Source organism: Penicillium argentinense, assembly GCF_028826775.1.
Source record: "Penicillium argentinense strain IBT 30761 chromosome Unknown utg000009l_segment0_segment0, whole genome shotgun sequence".
NCBI classification, from domain to species: Eukaryota; Fungi; Ascomycota; class Eurotiomycetes; order Eurotiales; family Aspergillaceae; genus Penicillium; species Penicillium argentinense.
The window spans coordinates 923,467-946,209 of NW_026622668.1; the positions used below are offsets into that span (position 1 = coordinate 923,467).

General features: G+C 52.2%; 10 protein-coding genes across 10 annotated transcripts; 7 read left to right on the plus strand and 3 right to left on the minus strand.

Moving 5' to 3' along the window:
• Nucleotides 1–350: 350 nt before the first annotated feature.
• Nucleotides 351–1,764, plus strand: N7532_007945 (uncharacterized protein; the record flags this gene model as incomplete). Its single annotated transcript, XM_056620437.1, has 2 exons — nt 351–860; nt 916–1,764. The coding sequence occupies 2 exons, from the start codon at nt 351–353 to the stop codon at nt 1,762–1,764; spliced, it is 1,359 nt and encodes a 452-aa protein (XP_056471243.1).
• Nucleotides 1,765–2,129: 365 nt separating this feature from the next.
• On the minus strand, nt 2,130–3,812 carry N7532_007946 (uncharacterized protein; the record flags this gene model as incomplete). Its single annotated transcript, XM_056620438.1, has 2 exons — nt 2,130–3,461; nt 3,525–3,812. 2 exons carry the CDS (start codon nt 3,810–3,812, stop codon nt 2,130–2,132), a joined length of 1,620 nt encoding a protein of 539 aa, XP_056471244.1.
• A 691-nt stretch (nt 3,813–4,503) lies between these two features.
• Nucleotides 4,504–6,138, plus strand: N7532_007947 (phosphatidylserine decarboxylase 1; the record flags this gene model as incomplete). The annotated part of the gene is made up of 1 exon (XM_056620439.1): nt 4,504–6,138. The coding sequence occupies one exon, from the start codon at nt 4,504–4,506 to the stop codon at nt 6,136–6,138; it is 1,635 nt and encodes a 544-aa protein (XP_056471245.1).
• Nucleotides 6,139–6,926: 788 nt separating this feature from the next.
• Nucleotides 6,927–8,900, plus strand: N7532_007948 (Auxin Efflux Carrier superfamily; the record flags this gene model as incomplete). Its single annotated transcript, XM_056620440.1, has 5 exons — nt 6,927–7,191; nt 7,255–7,421; nt 7,525–8,062; nt 8,146–8,776; nt 8,834–8,900. The coding sequence occupies 5 exons, from the start codon at nt 6,927–6,929 to the stop codon at nt 8,898–8,900; spliced, it is 1,668 nt and encodes a 555-aa protein (XP_056471246.1).
• Nucleotides 8,901–9,245: 345 nt separating this feature from the next.
• Nucleotides 9,246–11,695, minus strand: N7532_007949 (multicopper oxidase-domain-containing protein; the record flags this gene model as incomplete). The annotated part of the gene is made up of 7 exons (XM_056620441.1): nt 9,246–9,602; nt 9,663–10,071; nt 10,141–10,344; nt 10,400–10,557; nt 10,611–10,942; nt 10,999–11,115; nt 11,212–11,695. The coding sequence occupies 7 exons, from the start codon at nt 11,693–11,695 to the stop codon at nt 9,246–9,248; spliced, it is 2,061 nt and encodes a 686-aa protein (XP_056471247.1).
• A 464-nt stretch (nt 11,696–12,159) lies between these two features.
• On the plus strand, nt 12,160–14,440 carry N7532_007950 (nonhemolytic phospholipases C family protein; the record flags this gene model as incomplete). The annotated part of the gene is made up of 6 exons (XM_056620442.1): nt 12,160–12,282; nt 12,339–12,421; nt 12,479–12,743; nt 12,799–13,363; nt 13,418–13,788; nt 13,847–14,440. 6 exons carry the CDS (start codon nt 12,160–12,162, stop codon nt 14,438–14,440), a joined length of 2,001 nt encoding a protein of 666 aa, XP_056471248.1.
• Nucleotides 14,441–16,378: 1,938 nt separating this feature from the next.
• N7532_007951 (peroxiredoxin prx5) lies at nt 16,379–18,603 on the plus strand (the record flags this gene model as incomplete). Its single annotated transcript, XM_056620443.1, has 9 exons — nt 16,379–16,510; nt 16,568–16,680; nt 17,318–17,364; nt 17,420–17,711; nt 17,814–18,058; nt 18,119–18,176; nt 18,254–18,337; nt 18,397–18,487; nt 18,550–18,603. 9 exons carry the CDS (start codon nt 16,379–16,381, stop codon nt 18,601–18,603), a joined length of 1,116 nt encoding a protein of 371 aa, XP_056471249.1.
• A 431-nt stretch (nt 18,604–19,034) lies between these two features.
• Nucleotides 19,035–20,069, plus strand: N7532_007952 (ketopantoate reductase family protein; the record flags this gene model as incomplete). Its single annotated transcript, XM_056620444.1, has 1 exon — nt 19,035–20,069. The coding sequence occupies one exon, from the start codon at nt 19,035–19,037 to the stop codon at nt 20,067–20,069; it is 1,035 nt and encodes a 344-aa protein (XP_056471250.1).
• Nucleotides 20,070–20,613: 544 nt separating this feature from the next.
• Nucleotides 20,614–21,128, plus strand: N7532_007953 (uncharacterized protein; the record flags this gene model as incomplete). Its single annotated transcript, XM_056620445.1, has 3 exons — nt 20,614–20,775; nt 20,827–20,976; nt 21,036–21,128. 3 exons carry the CDS (start codon nt 20,614–20,616, stop codon nt 21,126–21,128), a joined length of 405 nt encoding a protein of 134 aa, XP_056471251.1.
• A 990-nt stretch (nt 21,129–22,118) lies between these two features.
• N7532_007954 (uncharacterized protein) lies at nt 22,119–22,713 on the minus strand (the record flags this gene model as incomplete). The annotated part of the gene is made up of 3 exons (XM_056620446.1): nt 22,119–22,169; nt 22,231–22,577; nt 22,641–22,713. The coding sequence occupies 3 exons, from the start codon at nt 22,711–22,713 to the stop codon at nt 22,119–22,121; spliced, it is 471 nt and encodes a 156-aa protein (XP_056471252.1).
• Between the last annotated feature and the right edge of the window lie 30 nt (nt 22,714–22,743).

Genomic DNA, 22,743 nt, shown 5'->3' on the forward strand with positions numbered 1-22,743 from the left:
GAAACTTTCTCAGCATACCCTCATTGGAACGATGTAGATGATTGATTGATTACCATAGGCACTACCCCATTATCTACCACTCCACCGGTACACACCGCTATCAAAACGATTACCCCTCATCAGCAATGCAAACAGCAGTGAGTCACGACCAGCTCCACAGCATAGACTTCGGACTCCACTTATCGCGAAGTGACAGTCGGCTACCCGCGGAGGACATCACGTGGAACCGCCCAAAAGCAACAAGAATTAATAATGCCGTCAAATTAAGATTTGGGGGATTTAAATTTAAGCCTGCAGCTTAAATTCTGATCAAACTATACTTCACTCTGATTAAGGGCTGATCATCGATCATGGCAACCGCCACGCAAACCCTGCCAACGACGGCAGTCGAGCTACACAATCTCCACCATAGCACCGGCGAGCGACAGCGGAATCCTATTTCTCACGATGAGCCGGAGACAGAACCCGATGAGGTCATGCAGCAGTCTCTCATTGCGGACTCTCAAGTTCCCGATGGTGGCTATGGCTGGGTTCTTATCTTCGCATGTGCAGTGGTGACCTGGTGGTTCGTTGGTGCATCGTATACATGGGGTGTGATGCAAGCTGCACTAGTCGAGAAGAAAGGATATTCGTCCTCGACATTGGCCTTCGTGGGCTCGCTCTGCCCTGCCTGTATTTCCTTGCTGGCTGTTCCTAATGCACGAGTGATTCGTCTCATCGGTGCACGGATCACGGCTTGTCTGGGTATCTTCCTCCTAGGGCTGGGAAGTATCCTCAGTGGATTTGCAGTGAACAGTGTTGCGGGGCTCTTCATGACATGGGGGTTTATTGGTGGACTAGGGACTAGTCTATGCTTCATGGTAAGTGGTCTCTCCATAATGCCTACCAAGTAGCAGAATATACTAAAGTGATCAGGTCGTCTCCGTCACCCCGGCGCAGTACTTTAAGGCCAAACGCGGCATCGCCAATGGAATTGTCTACGCTGGTGGCGGTCTTGGTGGTACTGTCATCAGTTTTATCCTAGACGCCCTCCTCCAGAGTGTCGGGATTGCCTGGACATTCCGCATCCTAGGCTTCATGATCATAGCAACCGGTCTGCCAGCTGCGTGGCTGATCAAGGAGCGCGCGGCGATCAAGCCAGCGAAGATGGTCGAATGGAGTCTGTTCAAAGATGTCCGCTTCGCAGTCTTATTCGCCGTCGGTGTGATTGGAACATTCCCACTCTTCGTGCCGGCTTTCTTTTTGCCGCTGTATACCTCTTCACTCGGACTACCGTCCAGCGCGGGAGCCGGCCTTGTCGCTGCGTTCAATTTCAGCTCGGCAATTGGACGTCTATCGTGCGGGTTCGCGTGTGATAAGTTGGGCTCGCTGAACACACTTTTCCTATCCTTGCTGCTGAGCGCACTGAGTATTTTTGTGTTGTGGCCAGTGTCCAGCTCGATTGGGCCGCTGATTGCATTCGTGGTGATTAATGGGTCTGCAAATGGAGGTTTCTTCTCGACGATGCCCACCGTCGTTGGGAATGTGTTCGGATCCGCGAGGGTGTCTGTGGCTGTCGGGATGATCGTTAGTGGATGGTTGGGTGGTTATCTGATGGGAGCTCCAATTGCCGGTTACATCCTGAATGCCTCTGGTGGCCAGGCTGGTGGGATTGGAGCATATCGACCAGCCATTTTCTACGCGGGCTCAATGGCGACAGCTGCAACGATGCTGGCGGCCGCGGTGCGGATGAAAGTTGATCGGAGGATAAAGAAGACTGTGTGAAGAACCATTGGAAGCAAGACGGATTAAATGGTTGGAGTTCCTACGTTTACCCTACTGTACATGGATTATCAGTGAAAAAATGCGTCCTAGATCGGACTAGAGTCCGCAGATTTGTCCCGTTGGTAAATTGACCACTAGCCCAGTAAAAATACGCCGTCGCTAAATGTGGTATCGTAAGAATATCGAACATCCCGGCTACTTCATGACAGAAGTGCCTTTCGTCACGCTAGAACTCCTTTTTTTGTGCTTTTTTCCTTTCTTTTGATGAACTGATGAGACCAGGATCATGCCCGCCATTGGTTCGTGTGGCGGCTGGGGTTCTGGCTGGTGGCCTTGCGGGTGATCCTGCATTTGATCTTGCTGATTCAGTGCTGCGTCTCCTGATGAGTCTCCTGCTGAGCGCCCTGTCGAATATCTTGTTCATTTTCTTGCTGATTGTCTTGCTGATTGTCTTGCTCATAACCCTGCTCGTTCTCCTGCTGGTTCTCTCGTTCCTGCTCTTCCTGTCGAGCTCGATCGGCCCGAGTGCGAATCTCGACTTGCCCTTCACCGAGACCAGGCACCAGGCTGAAGAGGAAAAGCATCAGGAATCTCTCCACGCGACGAAAAACTTGCATAATCTGTCCAGGTAAGCCTTGGTGAACAGGAGCACCTCCACCATCTTGGTGGACCTGTGCGGCTTGATCACCAGCCCCGAAGTTCTGGGCAATGGCGTGGAAATGATGCATAAGCGGATCGATGATAGCCTGGCGCAGACGCAGTGGGAAACCAGGAGGCGCCACGAAGGCAGCCATAAGAGCCAAAGTGACGAGGAAAATCCGGGTCCACGTCCCAGAATCACTGAGCATGTGAATGAAGAAATAGAGGCGAATGAACAGCCAGATCTGGCGTAGAAAAGCGCCCGGTCTGCGCTCTGGCTGCTGCTCCTGCTGACGGTTTTGATTCTGGCGATTCTGGTGCTCAATGAGCCCTTGCCGAATGGCCTGGTTCAATTCAGCTACTCCGGGGTGAGTATCGCCGATGCGCGGCTCAGGCAACACACCATTTTGAGATGTGTTGATGGTGATACCCCGGGGGAGAATGAGACTCTGTTGGCCACCAGGTGAGGTTATCAGATAAATTTGAGGGGCCGCATTTGAGCCATTGGGTCTCGCAGCCTCAGATGGGTCACTGGCAGACTGATTTTGGATTCTCATTTGTTGTACACGTCCTTGGAGAACATGAACACGGTCCATCAGGGCCTGCGCCTGTTCCACTGTAGGGAGGGGACCAAAGGGATCAGATGTGTCGCGAAAGGGCCTGCCATGAGATTGCGCTCGTCTCTCATGTAGCATTGATCGAATTCGCCGGCGAGTTTCATCCAAAATTTCCGTGGGGGGAATGGAAGAGTGATTGGCTCGATCTTCCATCTCCGCAACCTGCCGAACAAGGGAGTTCCAGTTCATTGCTTCGGATAGCGCAACGCTAAAGGGTCGACGAGAGTGGTCTTGTTGATCCGGAACTCTCCACGAATTTTCAAAATGCCTCTGAACGGGAACCTGCCTACTAGATCGAGTTCTATGGGTTGTCTGGCCCACAGGCGCTACACCGGTTGAAGCATGGCTCGAGTTCAACGGCGCGGAGACATTCTGAGGACTCGAAATGAGCTTCGAAGTTGTGACCAACGGCATAACCAGGTGGACTGTCTTTGTGTCACCCTGAGGTCGACGTTAGGTTGATGCGAAGGAAACCTAGAGGTGAATTGGAGCATTAGTACTCACCGGAAGGGAACTCAGGGCCTCCGCAAGAGCGACGTTGTCTTTATTCAGAATTTTGCCAGAAAAGACCAGCCTTAGATCCGCAGGTTCCACGCGGTTTGGGAGGGCCTCCGCCAGTCGGGTCTTGAACTGGCCAACGGTTTCTGAAAGGGGCTGGTCCTTGAACACAAACAAGCCGGGAGGTGGAAGTGTAGAGCAAAGGGCCTTCAGAGTGATCGTGGTGCTCTCATTGGAGCATTCTTGCAGAGTTGGTCCGCTCATTGCATTTCCGTCCTCGACAGGGTCACTCATTGTGTTTGTTCCAGCTGCAGTATGACTGCAATGGCTAAGCGACCGCTGCGGGACGGTGATTCACGGCTTGAAGCGTGGATGAGAGTTGGTGTTGTGCTAAGGACACAGAACCGTAGGGTAAGGTGCAGTCGGCGCGAGCGGAGTTAATGAAGGACGCCGAGGATGATGGATAGAGTAGTTGGGAGAGACCCGGCGACCTCGAGAACGTCAGGGCGACGGAGGATTTGGCGATTGGAATGCGATGTGCCTGTTGGCTTTGAGCAGCAGTCGAGCGTTGTTGCGTCGGCAGTCGCGGGCGAAGTGATGATGTCGAATGGGGAAACAGGACTAGGTGGGTTGAGACTCGGAGCTTGGGGAGATGTGGCAGAAAGCCAAGCCCGGGGTAAATAGGTCTGTAGGCTGCTGATTCGCGGTGCAGTTAATGGGGATTCACTCATGCACCACGACCGATAGGCGCTGAATCCGGAGGGACGAACCGAATAGAGCTTGGACAAACCCGGTGACGAGGAGTGTGGTGGGCAAGAGAACGACTGACACGCGGCGCGATCATCCTGAATGTATGCGATGCTCCACGTGCCAGTTCTGCCGGGCGGTGAGACCGATCTGGGAGAAGAAAAACGATTCACGTTCAGCGGTCATCAACCTCGGCCAGGACGATGCGTCGATCCCAGCACCCAATGGATTGAACACTATGGCCAAGCGCCTTTTAAACTACTCACCTCTTCTACGATTCCATCCCGCCACCCCGGTAACCGGGGGCGCAGCGACGATGGAAGTCCTTTCGTTTAGAGCAACTGCCCGCCACAAGGCCAGCATGCGCCATTTTTCGTCCAAGTCATGGAGACAATACAATAAGGATAATAATCATGAAAGCAACACCAAGGGAGGATTTGGGTCTCGACTACGCTTTGCCCTGCGCAACACCAAGGTAGAATGGTACCCCATCCCTGTCGGTGTCGGTATCGGTCTGTTAGGGGTTCTACACTTCTACAAGTCCCAGCGCGCGGAGCGGGATCGCGTGGCACAGGATGCCGCTGGTGAGGACTGGGAAAATGGAGGTCGACCACCGCGTCGGCCGCGCATCGTGCCCACGGGCTCCTGGCAAGTGCAGTTTATGTCGACATTACCCCTGAAAGCCATGTCGCGCCTCTGGGGCCGGTTCAACGAGATCGAACTCCCCTACTACTTCCGCGTCCCCGGATTCAAACTATATTCCTGGATCTTTGGTGTGAACCTCAGTGAAGTCGCCGAGCCCGATCTACACACGTACCCGAACCTGGCGGCGTTCTTCTACCGCAAATTGAAACCCGGGGTGCGACCTCTTGACCCGGACCCTCGAGCCCTTCTTTCACCATCCGATGGCCGGATCCTGCAGTTTGGTATGATCGAACGTGGCGAGGTGGAACAAGTCAAGGGCATGACGTACAGTTTGGATGCTTTATTGGGAGCGGCCACGCCGACACACGCTGACCACAGCAAGCGGCTAGCCGATACGGCCGCTGAAGGCACCCAAAAGGATGCCGAGAAGCTCAGGTCGGACGAGGAGTTTGCTCGCATGAATGGAATCTCCTATACTCTTCCGACTATGCTGTCCGGCGAGACTCCGGCTAAGCGACGAGGCTCGATTGATGCATCGACCACATCCAAGACGACCTCGGAAGTGCAAGTGCAGGAGGAACTGGCTCGTGGCGATGATACCCCTTGGTACGCGCCTCGGATGTCTAACAAACACGCACTGTTCTATGTGGTAATTTACCTTGCTCCGGGCGACTACCACCGATTCCACTCGCCGACGGCGTGGGTGGTGGAGAGCCGTCGTCACTTCGCCGGCGAACTGTACTCGGTCTCTCCGTATCTCCAACGTCACCTACCGGGACTGTTCACTCTCAACGAACGTGTCGCCCTTCTGGGTCGCTGGCGCTGGGGCTTCTTTAGTTACACGCCCGTGGGTGCCACTAACGTGGGCTCAATCAAAATCAACTTTGATCGGGAATTGCGTACCAACAGCCTACTCACCGACACCGCGGCGGACATGGCTGCGGCCTTGGCTGCGAAACGGGGCGAGCAGGACCCTGGATTTGTGGAGGCGACGTATCTCCATGCCAGTCGTACACTGGCCGGACACCCCCTGCAGCGGGGTGAAGAGATGGGTGGCTTCCAGCTGGGCAGCACGATCGTGATGGTCTTTGAAGCACCGCTGGGCACTCGCAAGTCGATTGACGCGGGCTGGCCTGAAGATCAGCGCCCGGATGGATGGGCGTGGAGCATCGAAAAGGGCCAGCGCATCCGAGTGGGTGAGAAAATTGGATTTGTCGGGGAGGCGTAATTCCACACCTGAAGTATATGGCTGTGGACACCCGATGGTGTGACCTTGGACATTTGTTGTAATATACCATTTTGGCGAGAGCCTTGGAGCCCTTAATTCTTGCATTTTTTGCGTACATAGTCTCCCTCTTGGCTAATCCTTTAGATCCAGTGGAGCGGCCGAGAGCGATCTGATCGATTGAATCTAAAAGAGTTTTGTTCTGTTGCCAACTCCGGGGTACCTTCGTATAGACTCAGGCTGCTGTTACGATACCTAGAGCTACCTTCAATTCCACGTTGTGCCGCAGAACTGCCAAGTTCCTCGATGTACCTTCAATTCCTGGTGGAGCTCACAACGTGCGCCCAGCCCCCGCCGTAATTTGCCCAAAGAGTTGCGTCACTGCGGATCCACGGTTCACCCGGTTGCGTCCGGAGATGTCGCTCAGACATTTACCTGTCGAGTTGTATAGAAATGGTAGCAAATTCGAGCTACAGGTCATATGAAAGTAGCTGAATTGGACGCAGCAGCGTCGTCATTGCCCAACTATGACTTAATTTGGCCACTCCAAGACCGACCGGTGACACCGCGCGTATGAAACGAGCTCTGCAACTTGATTGCGACCAACAAATAGTCAATCAGGGCAACCCTGGTAGCGGGACGAGACGCGGCCGGGGCCAAGACCACATCCAGTGAAATGCCAATCCCCACAGCCACAGCCAAGCTTCCTTATCGCGAGCTCTCTTTTCTTCTTCATCACTCCTCCTGTCCCCGCGGACCAGGACCAGCCTTCCTTCTCCTCGAATTGCCTCATGGCCATTTTTACCGCGCCCCGGTCCCTCCAGTACAATGCCTTCGCTCAAGACTCGCTGGTCGCCAACGCCTTCACGGCAGGTGCCAGCCCTCAGCCCAAGCACCCCTCCTTCTTTTATCTGGTGCTGCTCGTCTTCGAGGCCGTGCTGGAGGTGATCTGTGTCAGTCTGCCCGGCTACATCGCCGCCCAGCAGGGTCTCTTCGACGCCGATGCCCAGAAGCTGGTGGCAAACCTCAATGTGACGCTTTTCACTCCTTGCCTGAGTATGCTGCCCCTATCGCGTGGAACAAAGATACAGAATTAACAATACCCCCTTTTGAGAACAGTTTTCGTCAAACTAGGATCTCAATTGACGGCCGAGAAACTCACCGACTTGGCAATCATTCCGGTCATCTTTGTGGTTCAGACCCTCGTGTCCTACTCGTGTGCCTGGGTGGTGAACCGATGTTTCCGCTTCAAGAAGCGCAAGTCGAACTTCGTGGCGGCCATGGCGGTATGTGGACTTTCATTTTCTTGTTATCGTGTTGATGACCGCCCCCACTCCATCAACCGCCGTTATGCATGAACATTGAAGTGCTGATCATTTGTTCTGATAGGTCTTTGGCAACTCCAATTCGCTCCCAATTTCCCTAGTCATGTCTTTATCGCAAACCCTGCGAGGTCTTCACTGGGACCGCATCCCGAACGATAACGACGACGAAGTGGCCGCACGGGGCATTCTATACTTACTGATTTTCCAGCAGCTGGGTCAGCTGGTGCGCTGGAGCTGGGGATACCACATTTTGTTGGCGCCGAAAGACCGATACCTCGAAGAAGGCGATAACAGCTCGAGTGGGTCGTCGTTGATCGAGCAGGGACAAGCTCGGTATACCGACAACCCAGAACAGACGGACCCGGACGAGCCACTCGTTCGCACGCGCAGCTCAGATAGTCTGTTGCGAGCGCCTGACGGTCAGCTTAACGGGCACAGCGAATTCCAATCGGGCGATCAGACTCCAGTCTCGAACCGCACCTACTCGTACTCGAAGGTCTCTTCGATTCATTCAAGAGATGAAGCAGTACATGATGAGCACTCTGATCTATCACCAACAACCATCGGACCACCTCCCCGAGGACCATTCCTGCCTCGCCAGAGTACCGGGGAGGACATACTCTCATTCCCAGATGTGGAAACCACAGCCCGGGAATCCCATTCCTCCGAACAAACGTTTGCCCAGCGCTGGAAGAGATCCTTCCGCCGTCGCTCGACCACTCTCCAGAAATCCTGGACCAAAAAAACGGGCGCAGTCTACGCGCGACTCCCACAAAAGACCCAGAAATGCTTGTCAGTCCTTTCACACGGGCTCGGCCGTTTCCTGCACGGCGTATGGGACTTCATGAACCCCCTCTATGGGCCATGCTGGTAGCGATCATCGTCGCCTCCGTCCCCTCCCTCCAAGCCCTCTTCTTCGACGACGGCACCTTCATCAGTAACTCAGTGACCACCGCCATCAAGCAAAACTCCCAAGTCGCCGTCCCACTCATCCTCGTCGTTCTTGGCGCCAACCTAGCCAAGAACACCTTGTCCGAAGAAGCGCTCGCCGACATGGAACACCCCAGCGATGAACGCAAGCTCATCATCGCCTCGTTGGTTGCGCGCATGCTCCTTCCAACCCTGATCATGGCGCCGTTCCTCGCGCTTCTGGCCAAGTTCGTGCCGATCAGTATCCTCGATGACCCTATCTTTATCGTTGTTTGCTTCCTCCTCACCGGTGCCCCGTCTGCACTGCAATTGGCGCAAATTTGCCAGATTAACAATGTTTACGTCGGGGCGATGTCGAAACTTCTCTTCCAGAGCTACGTTGTCTGGTACGTTCCCTCTATCTTTTCACTTTGCGATATTACACCGCTAACTTTATTTTGTAGGATTCTGCCCTCGACTCTCATCCTGGTCGTATGTGCCTTGGAAGTCCTCGAATGGGCCGCCGCCTAAGCTGGTACTGGCGTGGTATCGTGTACTATCTTACATCCAGCGAGGCTGAGCTTGGTATTGCTGATTCGTCAGCCACGCCCATGCTTATGATTCTATTAAATTCTGCAAGCGTTTACCTGGCGTTAGAGTCCTCGCACATGTTCGGAACGGGTTGGGTTTGGTTTTTTGTATTCAGTCACGACCATGATTCCTTCCTTTCTCACGTACAATTTATCGTTTCCCTCACCGTATATTTGCGTACTAAAACTGTTCTATTAATTTATGCAGTGTAGTATAGAAAAGCACCAGATTCTTTTGGTATTGACGCTATGAGTTCATGAGTCGTAGAAGTACCCTAGGGTAACCTTATGCTCTTAATGGGGGACAAATTTCGCCCGCAGGAAGCACCGATGCATCATGAGCAACCAGCCCAGCCGGATCACCCTGAACATCAATCAGCATCGCCATGCCCGTCGCCAAGTGCCAGAGAATATGGCAATGAAACAGCCAAATGCCCGGGTTATCAGCCCGGAAGCGGAGAACCGCGTATCCGCGACTGGGAATCTGCACTGTATCGCGGAGTGCGGCGCGCGAGAGATCATAGGGTTGAGCAGGGTCAGTTTCTGCGTCGAAGCCGGTTGGGACCGGGTCTTCGAAGGGGTTGTAGGAGCCCCAGCCGAAGGTGGATTCGTGGATTGCTAGGATGAAGAAGTGGTGGCCGTGCTGGAGATTGTCAGCAAGCAGCGTTCGGTGATACATTTTGTTAGGGAGGTAATTGCATACCAGGTGGAATGGATGGGGACCTTCGTCGAGGTTGTTCACGACTAGATCTACCCATCTTGAACCCGGCCCTGTGGTTAATGAAAACTGGTTCGCGTCCCAATTTTCGCGGGGGAGAGCAATCAGTGGGACTAGAGGATCGCTTTGCGGTTTCCACGTTGTCATGTTGAAATATCCATATGGCGAGTTATTATTTCGAGCCATTTTCTGGATTTTGGTATAGACGACGTGAGTTTCGTCGGCTTTCTCGGGGAGAGTTGCCAGGATTGAAGCGGATGATGGTATCTCCTGGATGTTGAGCTTATTGCGGATACTGGGGACAAGAGTCATACGATCTGGGTCGGATATGCCGTTGTAGTAGATGGGGAAGAGTTGGTCGGGTGTTAGGGCTGGATTCATGTACTTGAAGCACCTGTATGAGTTTTAGGGTACGGGTAAGCATGTGTTTGGTGAGGCGGGGTTAACTAGGAGTAAGACTCACTCTTGATCCAGCTCCACCATCATGGACGACGGTCCTTTTCCCTCCTTCGCTGAAGGGCGTAGGACAAAGTCCATGCGTTGTCCCGGGTAGAGAATCCCCACACGGTTGACATCTTTCTGCTGTGATCGCTCCACATCAACACTATCTACCTGGAGGAGTTCCAGGTTCTCTCGGTCGAAATCGAGAGAGAAACCTCCGAGAGATCTGCAAATATACGTCAGACATTGCCTTGCAAGATCCTGAAGCTGCGTTGCCATACCCCGTGTTCACGACGCGTATGCGGTAGGATCGGTTCGGGTCGAGGTTGAGGAATGAGCTGTCCATTAGATGCGGGATACAGTCCAACGGACGCGCCCGCACTGCCATGCCGCAGTCAAACTTTCCTACTCCATTGACAAGGAGCGAGTCCGGAACTGGCTACCATCTAGTCAGCAATACGCACATCTCGCTTCCTCTCGATTTCAATCTACCTCGTTGCCGAAATTGCCTGGGTTTTTATACCAGGCGAGCACGTCCTCTGCTGGAGGATGATACCAATCACCAATGAGGAGCAGCAGCTCCTTGTCGTAGCCATATCGATCGAGATCGCTCCCACCTCGGGCCATCAACCCTCGCACCGTCGACTTGGATGCTGGCGCATGGACGACCAGTCCGCCATACAGTCCATCTCCCCGCGACACCCCAGCATGCGCATGATACCAAAATGTCCCACTCTGGGTTGCGGGGAGGCTGACGTTATAGACATATTGGGCGCCTGGTGCAATTGGGCATTGCGATACCGCCGCCGCGCCATCCACGCCATCTACCAGCAATGTCAGCTGCGTGCGCTGAATACATTATTAAGACAGGAGTACTTACTAGGAACATGAAGACCATGCCAATGCAGAGCCACGGGATGCTCTGTCATAGAATTAATGACGGTGATCACCAATGTATCTCCCGAACGAGCCTCAATGGTGGGACCAGGGAACAGATCTAGAAAGCGGGGAGAACAAATAATCTATTAGTGGAACGCTCCCGCTATCAGGCGACTTCGTTGCCATTGCGGACAAACCGAATTGGAATACCCACCATTGATCAAAAATACTTCTTTCAGGACGCCGTCGGGCCTCCGCTGGCCCGTTGTGACCCGCCAGTCCAGATAATGTGTGACGGGCGCGCGATACACATGATGCTCGGGGTGCAATTCAATGCGCGGACGCAACGTGGCCTCCTGGTCGATGTCATCGGCAAGCCCCTGGAGATGGCCGTGACCCAGCAATGGACCAATCCAATTTGTCAAGTAGATATCGGGACGGAGGAAATAGGTCAATCCCAGCAGCAGGACCGTGGCCAGCGACCAGGTCAGCCAGGGACGGGGTGGAGGCTGCGGTGCAACCTGTTTGGGAGACTGTGGCGGTTCCTGCGTTGGGGGCCCTCTTCGACGCCGACTCTTCTGGCTCTCCATGATGGAAAGCTCTAGTTCTTCGTGTCGGCGGTCGGGTGGTATAAGAGGCCCGCACGGAGCGCCCTTGCGGAGGGCAAAGACACGGAGACAAGGGGATCTGCAAGTCATGCGGCGCCTTAGCCGTGGGGACGAACCGCGGATCAGCGCCGTGCAAGGTGGATGAGACGTGCAGCTACGCCAGGGTCCGATCTCCGTCGAGAACGCCCTGCCCTCGCGGGCTCTCGAGTTTAGTTGCCCTTCCTGCCTTAAGCTGCTCTCAGGTCGAGCAAGAGGGCGCCTCCCCCAGACGGCCAAAGGCCCATCCAGCCACTCAGCAGCCGGCGTTTGCGGGCACGTGGGGCCTCCCCGCAGTCAGAACTGGCGATCCCCTCGCCGCATGCTCCAATCGAGGGGTGTGATTTGGTCATTCTCGTCACGCTGCGTCGAGATCGAATAGCTAGACCGTCTGTGCTCAATTGGCAGCTCTTTTCTTCATCCTCCTCTGAACTTTTCCCGAACTACACCTCCTCAACCTACATTTCCTCAACTACTCTACGTTATCATCCAACTGCTACAACCCCACTGCGTTTTAAATGATCTGGCTCCTGGGATTCGCCCTCGCGGCACTCCTGGCAAGCTCGCCCGTCTACGCAGGCTCTCTCAAGGATATTGAGCATGTCGTGATCTTCATGCAGGAAAATCGTGCTCAGGACACGGTACGCCAGCCCCCGTTGTTTACTGGTTTGTGATGGCTGACAGTTGAAATTTACAGTACTTTGGCAGTATGGCCGGTGTTCGGGGTTTTAATGACCCCAATGTGCAAGTCAATGCCGATGGACTGTCCGTCTGGAACCAGTAAGTCAATCTACGAGGGATTTCAAGTATGAATCGCCTTGCTAACAACCGCATCAGACAGGTTGATCCGGATATGTCGGACCGGACCAACACGCTTCTGCCCTTCTACCTGGGCTGGAAGGGTGGCGAGACCCTGGATTCCATCCAGTGCATGGCTGCTGGTGACAATGGCTACTATGCAAACCAGGCTGCGTACAATCACGGTCTGAACAACCACTGGGCGCTCAACAACACGCCGTGGAGTTGGGGATACTACAAGCGTGACGATATTCCGGTCCAGTTTGCTATTGCCGAAGGATGGACCTCTGCAGACATGTATCAGGTACGACGAGAGTCACTCCCAGAAAAGAATATAGATGCTGACCACTGGCATATAGGAATCGCAAATTACCGCCACCAACCCCAACCGGGTGACCCTCGTCAGTGGCTCCATTAATGTCCCCGGCGGCCCTCAGCAGCCCCATCAGGGTGGAGTCTATATTGACAATAACGAGATGCCCGGTATGTTCTCTGTCTCGAATGATGTATCTGCTTCAGCGCTAACAAAATTCCCAGGATGCGAGAAGCCCGGGGTCAGCTGCTACCCGCTCAAGTGGAAGACCATTTTCGAATTCTACGAAGAGGCCGGCGTTTCTTGGCAGCTATATCAGGATACTAACAACTTTGACGACAATCCTCTCGCCTGGTTCTACCAGTTCCAGAAGGCTGACAAGGATCACCCTCTGACAAAGAAGGGCATGTCATTTGTGGGCCTGAACCGGTTCTATGAGGATGCTGCAAAGGGCACGCTTCCCGAGGTCAGCTTCATTGTTGGTCCTACCGAGCTCTCCGAGCACCCTCCCTACATGCCAAAGGATGGCGGCTGGTTGCAGAAGAAGGTCACGGATGCCGTGACCAGCAGCCCCAAGTATTCCTCTACTCTTCTCATGATCAGCTTCGACGGTACGTGATGGCTCTGTCTATCTCGTGTGCTTCGTCTGCTAATGCGTGTTGCAGAAACTGGCGGCTTCGGTGACCATGTCACTCCTTTCCACCCTCCTCCCGGTACCCCAGGAGAATGGATGAAGGATCCCTATGGAGTTTTCGGTGACGTCTTTGTTGGACCTGGTGAGTACTTTCAACTGTGTTTCTTTAGAAACGCGTCTGATAGCTTTGTACCTCTAGGTTTCCGTGTTCCCTTCGTCATGGTTTCCCCGTGGACTCGTGGCAACCGTGTGTTCACCGAGCGCTGTGATCATAACTCGCAGATCCTGTTCGTCGAGCAGTGGTTGACTGCCCGAGGATACTCGAAGATCCAGACCGACCAGATGGTGCCCTGGCGTCGCGCTCATATGTCGAATCTGGTCAACGCTCTGGACTTGGATCACGTAAGTTTCCAAGCATTCCCTTCCCTCTATCGAAGAGGTGGGATACTGACCAATTTAGCCCGACTATTCTCTCCCGCATATCCCGGACACCCCAGATCCTCAGACGGATAACAACGGCAACTACATTGGAACATCCCAATGCCAGTCGCGTCACCGCCAGACCCGCCCTCCCGTTCCGTACGGCGAGCAGAGCAATGTGACCGAGGCTCTGTACTTCGAGGATGGTTTCAAGGAGGTCATTGGCTATCTGACCGAAGGTCGCTACCTGGTTTTCGAGAAGAACCGCAGGGCCCTGCGAAGCTTCCCGGGCCATGACCACCTCACGACGAGCCCCAGTCGCCCTGAAGTCGATCGAAAGGAACACCGCTGGATCCTCTGGTACACCGAAGATGAAGAAAGCGAGGTCTTCAACATCCAAAGTGCACTTGATGGTCGCTGGATCGGAACTCGCGGCGAAATGCACAGCGACAAGAAGTATGCCGCCCGGATCCGGATCATTTTCCTGGGCAACGGCCTCGGATACAACTTGCAGTATGCCAACAACGGTCAATACATTGATATGGATGTGGATGGCAACTTGAGGCTGCACAGTGGACAGGATATGACCTACGGCCGCGGATTCCACGTCTGGAGTGTGACTTATCACAACTGATGATGATGACTATCTACTTTACGACGGGGTTCCGTCGTGGATTACGGATCTTGCTACGTTGACTTTTCATCTTTTGCAAGCGGGTGATACGACGCGACTCATATTTTAGATGACTTTTGATCAAGACTCGAGCATTTAGCTACATGCATAGATTTAAGCCTACATGATAGGGATCGAGTTAGCTTAAGCAACTCGCATGCAATTGAACACCATTCGCGATACCTTTGTGCTAGTAGTGTGTATTACGCGGATATATGTAGTTTATTGGCTGTTCCATACTTTTATATACCTTACGAACATCTAACTGTATGATTAGCCAGCGGAATAGGCCTCACAGTCGCAACAGCCCTCTCAGCCCGCCCAGACTGGCAAGTCCACATCCTCGACATCAACGCCTCCCGCGGCTCCCAAACCACCCAGCAACTCCCTCGCACAACCTTCTACACCAGACGTGACAAAATACAGCAGCCTAAGTCAAGCCTTCCAGGAATCCTTCGAAGTCAACAACAGACTGGATTTCGTCTTCGCCAACGCGCGGGTCATCGAGCGATCCAATTTCTACGCACAACATCCCATTGCCCTAGGGCAGCCCGTGGCCCAACCCCAGAGCCAGACCTGCTGTCGATCGACGCCGATTTGAAGGGTGTCATTCTGACCAGTTATCTAGCACAGCACTACTTCCGCGCATTCCCCCAGAACTGATTTACAGAGCTACAATCCGTGTTCCGGGTCATCCCGCAGCTCGTGAACGGAGGCGACGCGGGTCGGGGATTGACCGATGCATATGGGACACATCTCCCTGCAGCTAGACTTTTCGGACTGGCTGTGGAGATCTCGGATAGCGGGTTATATTTTCGGGAGCAGCATGCGTTTTGCGATGAGTGGATGCGGGAGGTTATGCTGCTACTGTGTTGGAGGATTAAATAGGAGGTGTTTCCTCCAAGTAGGAGGATAGAGTCTCGGTGGGAAGGGTATTCAAATGAGTTGGAGCTGGGCTATCGACGCAGCAAAAAAGGGATAAATCAAACAACATTCCATGCGATGAAAATGCACATGGAAGCGCCAAACACGAAGGAAAACCTCCAGCCCGCTGTGGCTGTTCTCACTGCGGATGGCTGCCGTTGGACGTAGGCCACGCCATCCGCTCCCGCGATCGAAACTCCCTTCTCCGTCAATCCGGAGACAATGCGAGCCGTGATGGACCTCTCACCAAGCATGTGAGCTCCTCGACAGAGAAAATTTGATGGGTTATGCAGAGCTAACTGCAGTGAAGCGGCACCATTCCTGAAATATCGACTCTATTCAGGTAATCGACTGTGAAGACACGCAGACAAAGCTGGACAATGTGGATCAACGCTTGCAAAGGTACCAATTTGACAGATACCAAAGAGAGAGACTCGAGCTAAGAAAAATAGGGTCTTGGCTTTCTTCGGCCAACGTTTTCAGCTCGTCAAGCTTTATGCAGCGATCGTCGACGCCAAAGCTGTCGGTTGTGCATGCCAAGGTCGAGTTTGAGGGTTGCCATTCTAGAGACGGCTATCCTGTGAGATGAAAGGTGATCAACATCAACTAGTGCATTTACATGGTCTTACTGACTCAGAATGCTTCGAAGAAGCGCTCACTCTACTGCACCACAGCGGTGGTTCTTACCGGCAACGTCCAACCATTGCGGGCTCTTCTCCCTTCTGGTCCACAAGGTAAACGAACTGGAGTCCGAGCGCCCATATATGCTGCCAAGGATACATTGATGATTGGTTTTGGCCAGGGCTATGAGTTAGCGGCTCTCAGAAGAGATTACTATGTGGAGTGACTGCCGGGCCTCTATCGTTGCAATGGCTAGAAGCCCTTTCCTGCTGCAACCGCTCCTCTTTTCTGTTGTTTTCTGTCTTGCATTGCGAAATTTCTGTCGATTCAACACCCACACACCTTACAATTAATATGACAGTCGACGACGAGAAAGGTCCGGCGCAAGACACTGCGCGCTCTTCTGACCTGGGGTCATCTACAGACGTCAACGCTCCAGCAGCTGCACCTCTGGTCGTCACTATTAAAACATGGATTGTCTCTTGTGTATGTCATCGAGTTACGTTCTTTGTCGACACACTGACTGATCATACTTTTTGCTAGATTATCTCTTGTGATTATGGTCTCTCCTTCTGGCCGGTGCCTGTCATGTCCGCCATTGGCACTCTGTCTCAGCGGACATGGGAGATCCAAACGGGTACATTTGGTTTGTTCAGGTATGTTTTACCTACTACCATTTACTCAACCAGCCTAAAAATGTTTGGTAGGCATGGACGATATCCTTCACCCGTGCTTTTTTGATCTTGTCTCAAGATACGCTCCTCAATACTATAATGCAGAATGCTCACAATGTGACAGCGGCCCAAACACAGATCTCCTGGGTAGACGCTGGTTCTTGATATTAGTAAACTTGGTCTGCTTCATCGGCCATATCATCGTTGCCTCCGCCAAAAACACGAACCAGATAATTGCCGGACTAGCAGTATCCTGATTCGGTGGAGCAAACTGCCAGGTATGAGTATATCCCTGTAAGGGGAGCAGTACTTTTAGCTGACAAAGTGTTCTTCTCGATTCATGTGGCGACATTCGCACTTCCAGAGCTTCTACCCAACAAATGGCGACACATCGGTGTGGACATTGCCAATTTCACCGTCTATATCGCCGTGATCGGTGCGCCTGTCACCGCACGCTTTGACTATGAATTTGGTACTTGGGCATGGAATTTTTGGGCTGTGGCTATTTTTCAGGGATTGTCTTTTCTGGGCTTACTGCTCCTATATCATCCACCAAACCACTCCGTATGTTGTCCTATATGCTACGAGCTGTCGTGTCCAGAAACTAACTAAATTTCAGTCTTGGTGTTTCTTACCTCGAAGCATTCCAGTCTTTGGACTACGTTGGTAAGTATGATATCTCTCCAATTAGATGAAACTCTCAGCTAATTTATCCGCACAGGCGCTTTCCTCTTCATCGGCGGCGCAGTCCCATTCTTAATGGGCATTGTCTGGGCAGGTGTCTACGACTTTAACGACGCACACGCCGTGGCTCCCCTCGTACTCGGAGCCGCAGTACTTATCGCATTCGCCATCTGGGAAACATTCGGCAATCTAAAATACCCACTCACACCAACCTACATCTTCTCCAGCCCATGGGGTCGCGACTTCACCGCACCCGTTATCGCACTGGGCGTCGTGAATATGTTCTACTACTCCTCAAGCATTCTGTGGCCGCAGATGATCACGGAGTTGTATCGCGAATGGCGGCGCTGACTGGCGATACTCGATCGTTTTGTCCCTGCCACAAGGCTTTGCCATTTCTTCGGTGCTATGCTTCTCTTGACACTTGGTAGCAAGCTCAGACATTGGCAGTGGCAGTTGATGGGGTCGATGTTCGTCATGGTTCTCTTCGGTAGTCTGCTGGGTATCGTGACCCCAGATAACAAGGAAACGATGATTGCATTTGTCTTCCTCTCACAGACGGGATTTAGCGGGGCGATTTATTTGAGTATTGCCATTACGCAAATAAGAGTTGAGCACAAGAACCTCGGTGTCAGTCGAGGTATCTCAGGTTGTATCCGCTTCGCGGCTGGTGCAGGTGGGCTTTTATCTTCCTGGATATCGAATGTTTTCATGCTTTCACGAACATCTCTTTCAGTCGCTACATCCATCTATCAAACTGTCTACAGCAAAATTTTCACCAAGTACATGATAAAGTACATCCACCAGTGCAGCAATCGCAGCCGGTCTCCCTAATCAAAAGTCAGCGAGCTAATGACTGCTGTGTCTGCAGGTGCTTCTGCGATGAAGGAGTACAGCCCCGTGTTGCGGTTGCTGCCGAGGCTGCTCTGAGCCACGCCTACTGCAAGCCTATCTTGTGAGTTATTCTGACGGCCATATTTGGGAAGATAACAAAATTCTGATGGGTTTATTTAGTGTGGTCGCCATGTTATCCATGGCTTTTGGAACCCTGGGTCTGGCTGCTTGTCTGTGCTGCGAGAATGTAGACTCTACGATGACCAACAAGGTGAGATCAGCAACGGATTACCTCCGTACCTTCTCGGTAATACTCACCTGCTTTGTTCATAGATTGAAGTGTATCTCGAAAATACTGATCATTCCGACCGGAGCCAGCCACACTAAACGGATTTTTGTTTTGAGGCAATCAAGATTAAAGGCAATTTGTGCTAAATTTAATCTATGAATGAACAGCTGAATACCACCATCGTGATATGATTGAGTTAGTACTTTTTTTAATGGCATATAGGTGGTTAAGAAATTGGTGCAAAGACCAAGTATACATAGTCAAAATTCCATGTCGTGTCCAATATTGGAATTGATGGAACTGCCTATTTTCAGTCAGAGTATGGCGATACTGGAAATCAAGTACACTCATTATCAGTACTTGAATGCTTCTTAAAGGTGTCGTGGTGGTAAAAAATCTCAATTTCAGATGATGCCCCTTCCACGAATGTCGTCGCGTCGCGCCCGCCGAGCCCACCCGCCCTGCTCCACACTGCGCAAGGTTCCGTCTCCGCCCAACTCACGGCTGGCACTTGTCCTTAGACTTCGCCATGCCGACCCCTGCCCACTCCATCCACATCCTGGGACTGGGCAGTATCGGGACTTTCATTGCCCACTCACTGCGTTCTCTATCTACTCCGCCCCCAGTCACGCTACTGGCTCATCGGAAGGGACTGTACGACGAAATCGCATCCAATGGATGGAAACTCGGCCTTCGAGTTGGAGAAAATGGCACTTTGGACCAGAGAGAGGGCTTTGAGGCTGAGCTGCTGAGCGAGTCAACCTCATCCGACCATATTCATAACCTGATTGTTGCCGTCAAAGCCTCCGCGACGGTCTCCGCTCTGGAACCCATTCGTCATCGCATCGGACCGCAATCGACTGTTTGCTTGTTTCAGAATGGTCTCGGACAAATCGAAGACCTCAACCAACGAGTTTTCGTGGATCCGTCTACTCGGCCAACTTACATGTTCGGTATCATGCGCCACGGCGTCTACCTCCGGTCTCCTGTAGAAGCTATCCTGTCGGGGACAAGCGGAACTGCAGCACTTGGTATTGTGGACAGCCAAAAGAAAAGTGCACAGCAGCCACAATCTCAGTATATATTGGATACATTACTTCAATCCACAGCCCTCCACTGCGAAAAGATGGAATGGCCTGATCTATTCCGCGTCCAACTGCTCAAGCTGGCATCTAATTGCGTCCTAAATCCTCTGACCGCACTCCTCGATGTCCGAAACGGGTGCATCAAGGATAATATTGACCTCCAACCCTTACAACGACGCCTTTTGGAGGAAATTTCCGCAGTTTTTCAAAAACTGCCGGAGATGCAGGAACTTTCCCTTAATCGTGATCAGTTTTCGACGGATTCGCTGGAGTCTGTTCTGCGTGATACCATCGAGAAAACCGCGCAGAACTCAAGTAGTATGCGCGAGGATATTCTGAAGCGGCGAAGCACTGAAATTCAATATATCAATGGGTGGATTGTCCGTCGTGCTAGGGCTATGGGCATTGATTGCGAGGCAAATTCCTCTATTACCCAACTTGTGCTAGCCAAGAGTGGGTTCACTATGACCGGAAATTGAGTTGTCCTGAATAATGAAGGTCATTGTGCCTATTGTGTCCTTCCACGACCATTCCTGGCTTTTCAGGTACCTAACAAATGTTCAGTTTTTTTGATAACTCAGCAAAAATAAAATATTTTACTTGATTCCTCTCCGGCCATCCGCTCTGTACATAAGTCTCGCAGCGAGCCCTTCACATTCCACGAAAGAATTGCACTAGCAGGTATTATGACACAAAAAAGATGCCAATCATTCAATTGAGACGGAAACTGCTGTGATAAGAAATGTCTTTAGCGGTATCCACCTGTCAAATCGACTGAGTGGACCGCCGATGGTGGAGGGCAACGCTGGAAATTGGTGTCGATTGGTTCCGCGCTGCGGGGTGTCGGGGTCGACCCACGCGCAATCTCTCCGGACGTGAGTCACACAGCAATTAGTAATACGCCCCGTAGGTCTCCCCACCTCATTGCTTTTAATATGCCACCGTGTGGTTCTCAGGCTGATATTAATCAGATTCTCATCGCGGCATCGGATCCAAAATCAGCCAGACAACGATAAACACACAATGTCTATCCCTAAAACCGCGATCAAGTCGACCGGTGCGCCGGTACCTCCTCCTTTCCTCTCCCAGGCTATCCAAATGGGTGATTTCCTCTTTTGCTCCGGCCAGGTCGGTTGCAAGCCAGATACTGGAGCTCTTGTTCAAGGGTCCATTCAGGACCGCACGGTGCGTTTCTACCGCATTCTGCTCAAGAATCTTTACTTATATTCCATACAGCGACAAATCCTTTCCAATCTTCGCTCAGTCCTGGAAACGGCGGGTACAAGTCTGGACAATGTTGTCAAGTGCAATATCTATCTTACCAGCATGAGTGACTTCAGTGCTGTGAACGAGATCTATGCTGCTACTTTTGCTCAGCCTATGCCGGTGTGTTCAACATCTTCAAGAGCGTAACTTTTGATTGAGGTACTAACAATATGACACAGGCACGGACTTGCGTCTGCGTGAAGGAGCTCCCAATGGGCACAGACGTGGAGATCGAATGCATTGCGGGCATCAAGTCAACTGCAAAGCTGTGATAATGAAAGAGTTTGACGCGCCAGAAAATCAAGAACATATAACTGGGAAAACAGGGTACCTGTGAAGGTCTCCCAACTTTTTAAATTCCAGATATAGGCTACAGCATCAGCGCAGCAAAATATAAGCCAATCGATAAATATAGGACATCTCAATCGGATAACACGGATTTCTCCATAGAATTTAGTATTATAGCATACGAATGTCCCACTTCGGGCCCCAGGCTCCATGGAGTGCGTTATGTGGGCTAAAAGCACCGCAATGTGACCCCAGCTGCGTCAGTCGGGAAAAGGCCTTTGCCGCCACAATTGACAATATGTTTTAATCGTAGATGAACTATTTCGTGCGGGACTGAAGGTTTTGAGGCGAATGGTACATTGGGTCGTCAATTCGGCCTTCAATTTGTTTCGCCTTGCTGGAAGAAGGAGAACCAAAGGTCTTCCATTTACATGCAGGGGAATTTCAGATTAGAATGTTGCATCGTCGAGAAATCCACAATCGATCTGCTGATCAATGTCTCAGCTTCAGCCGTGGGTGGGGACGGCACTGCGAAGCGCAAAGAGCTTGAAATCATGTGCTAAGAAAAGTCGGTGTAGAACTGAAAGCATGTTCTTTCGGTCATTGTGAAGTAGCGGGTGGCACCAGCGACTGTACACTAATTAAATTGTATTCTACAGTCAAGAGGCGAAGTACAGCCTATACGAGAACGAAGTCAGAATGACGATCTCATATAGAAAGCTGGACGGCCCACATGTCGAGCCGTCCAGGTCAAGCTTTGAATCAGCCCTTATGGGGCATGGAATGATACAGCCTACGTTGAGGATCGTTCGAAAGGAAATTTCGGATCTAGCTCATTTGGTATTCATCACATTTATAGATATTAAAGGAGTGGAAGGCTATGCAGATGGAAGGGACACCCCAAGATCTCAACATGAACCAAGAATGCAACATTAGCACCGGCAGTCCAAATTGGAATTCTAGGCTGGGCTCAATTAAGCGTCGTGAATGGTGAAGGGTCCGGCAGCGTTGAAAAGGGTGGGCATCTATCACAATGTAGTCAGCAGAAGCTCTATCGAGACAATATGCAGGGAAAGAAATACGAACCTGAGGGGCAGTGTTCAGAGAGGTGTCGAGTCTCAGATACCACACATCACCATTCTTGACCTTGGGCAGGTTGGCGGGGATCTTGACATTGACCGTACCGGCGGTACCGGGAATGTTGTCGGCAATCTTGATCTGTTCGTCGAAGTTGATGGTGTCGAGATTGCGGACGGGGTTGTTGTACAGCCAAACGCTGTACTTGCTAGCCGGGTACTTGGCCAGTGGGTCGCTGCAGCGAGGTGTGGGCTGGCGGTTGAAACGCAAGTGCACGGTTTGGCCCTCGGTGACGGCCGAGTGGTCGGGAATGCCCTGGTAAACGTTGATACAGGCGTAGTCACGCTTTCCCCATGCTATTATCCCGGATTTAGTATTCGGATTGCCAAGTACTGTTAGAGGGTGGTTCCACAACTCACGTTGGTTCTTGTCGAACGCGGCAGCCGCGGTGGCGGCGAGGAGCGAGGTGAGGATTGCAGCGGAGAGCTTCATGATGCGTTGGTATATGATGGTTGGAACTGA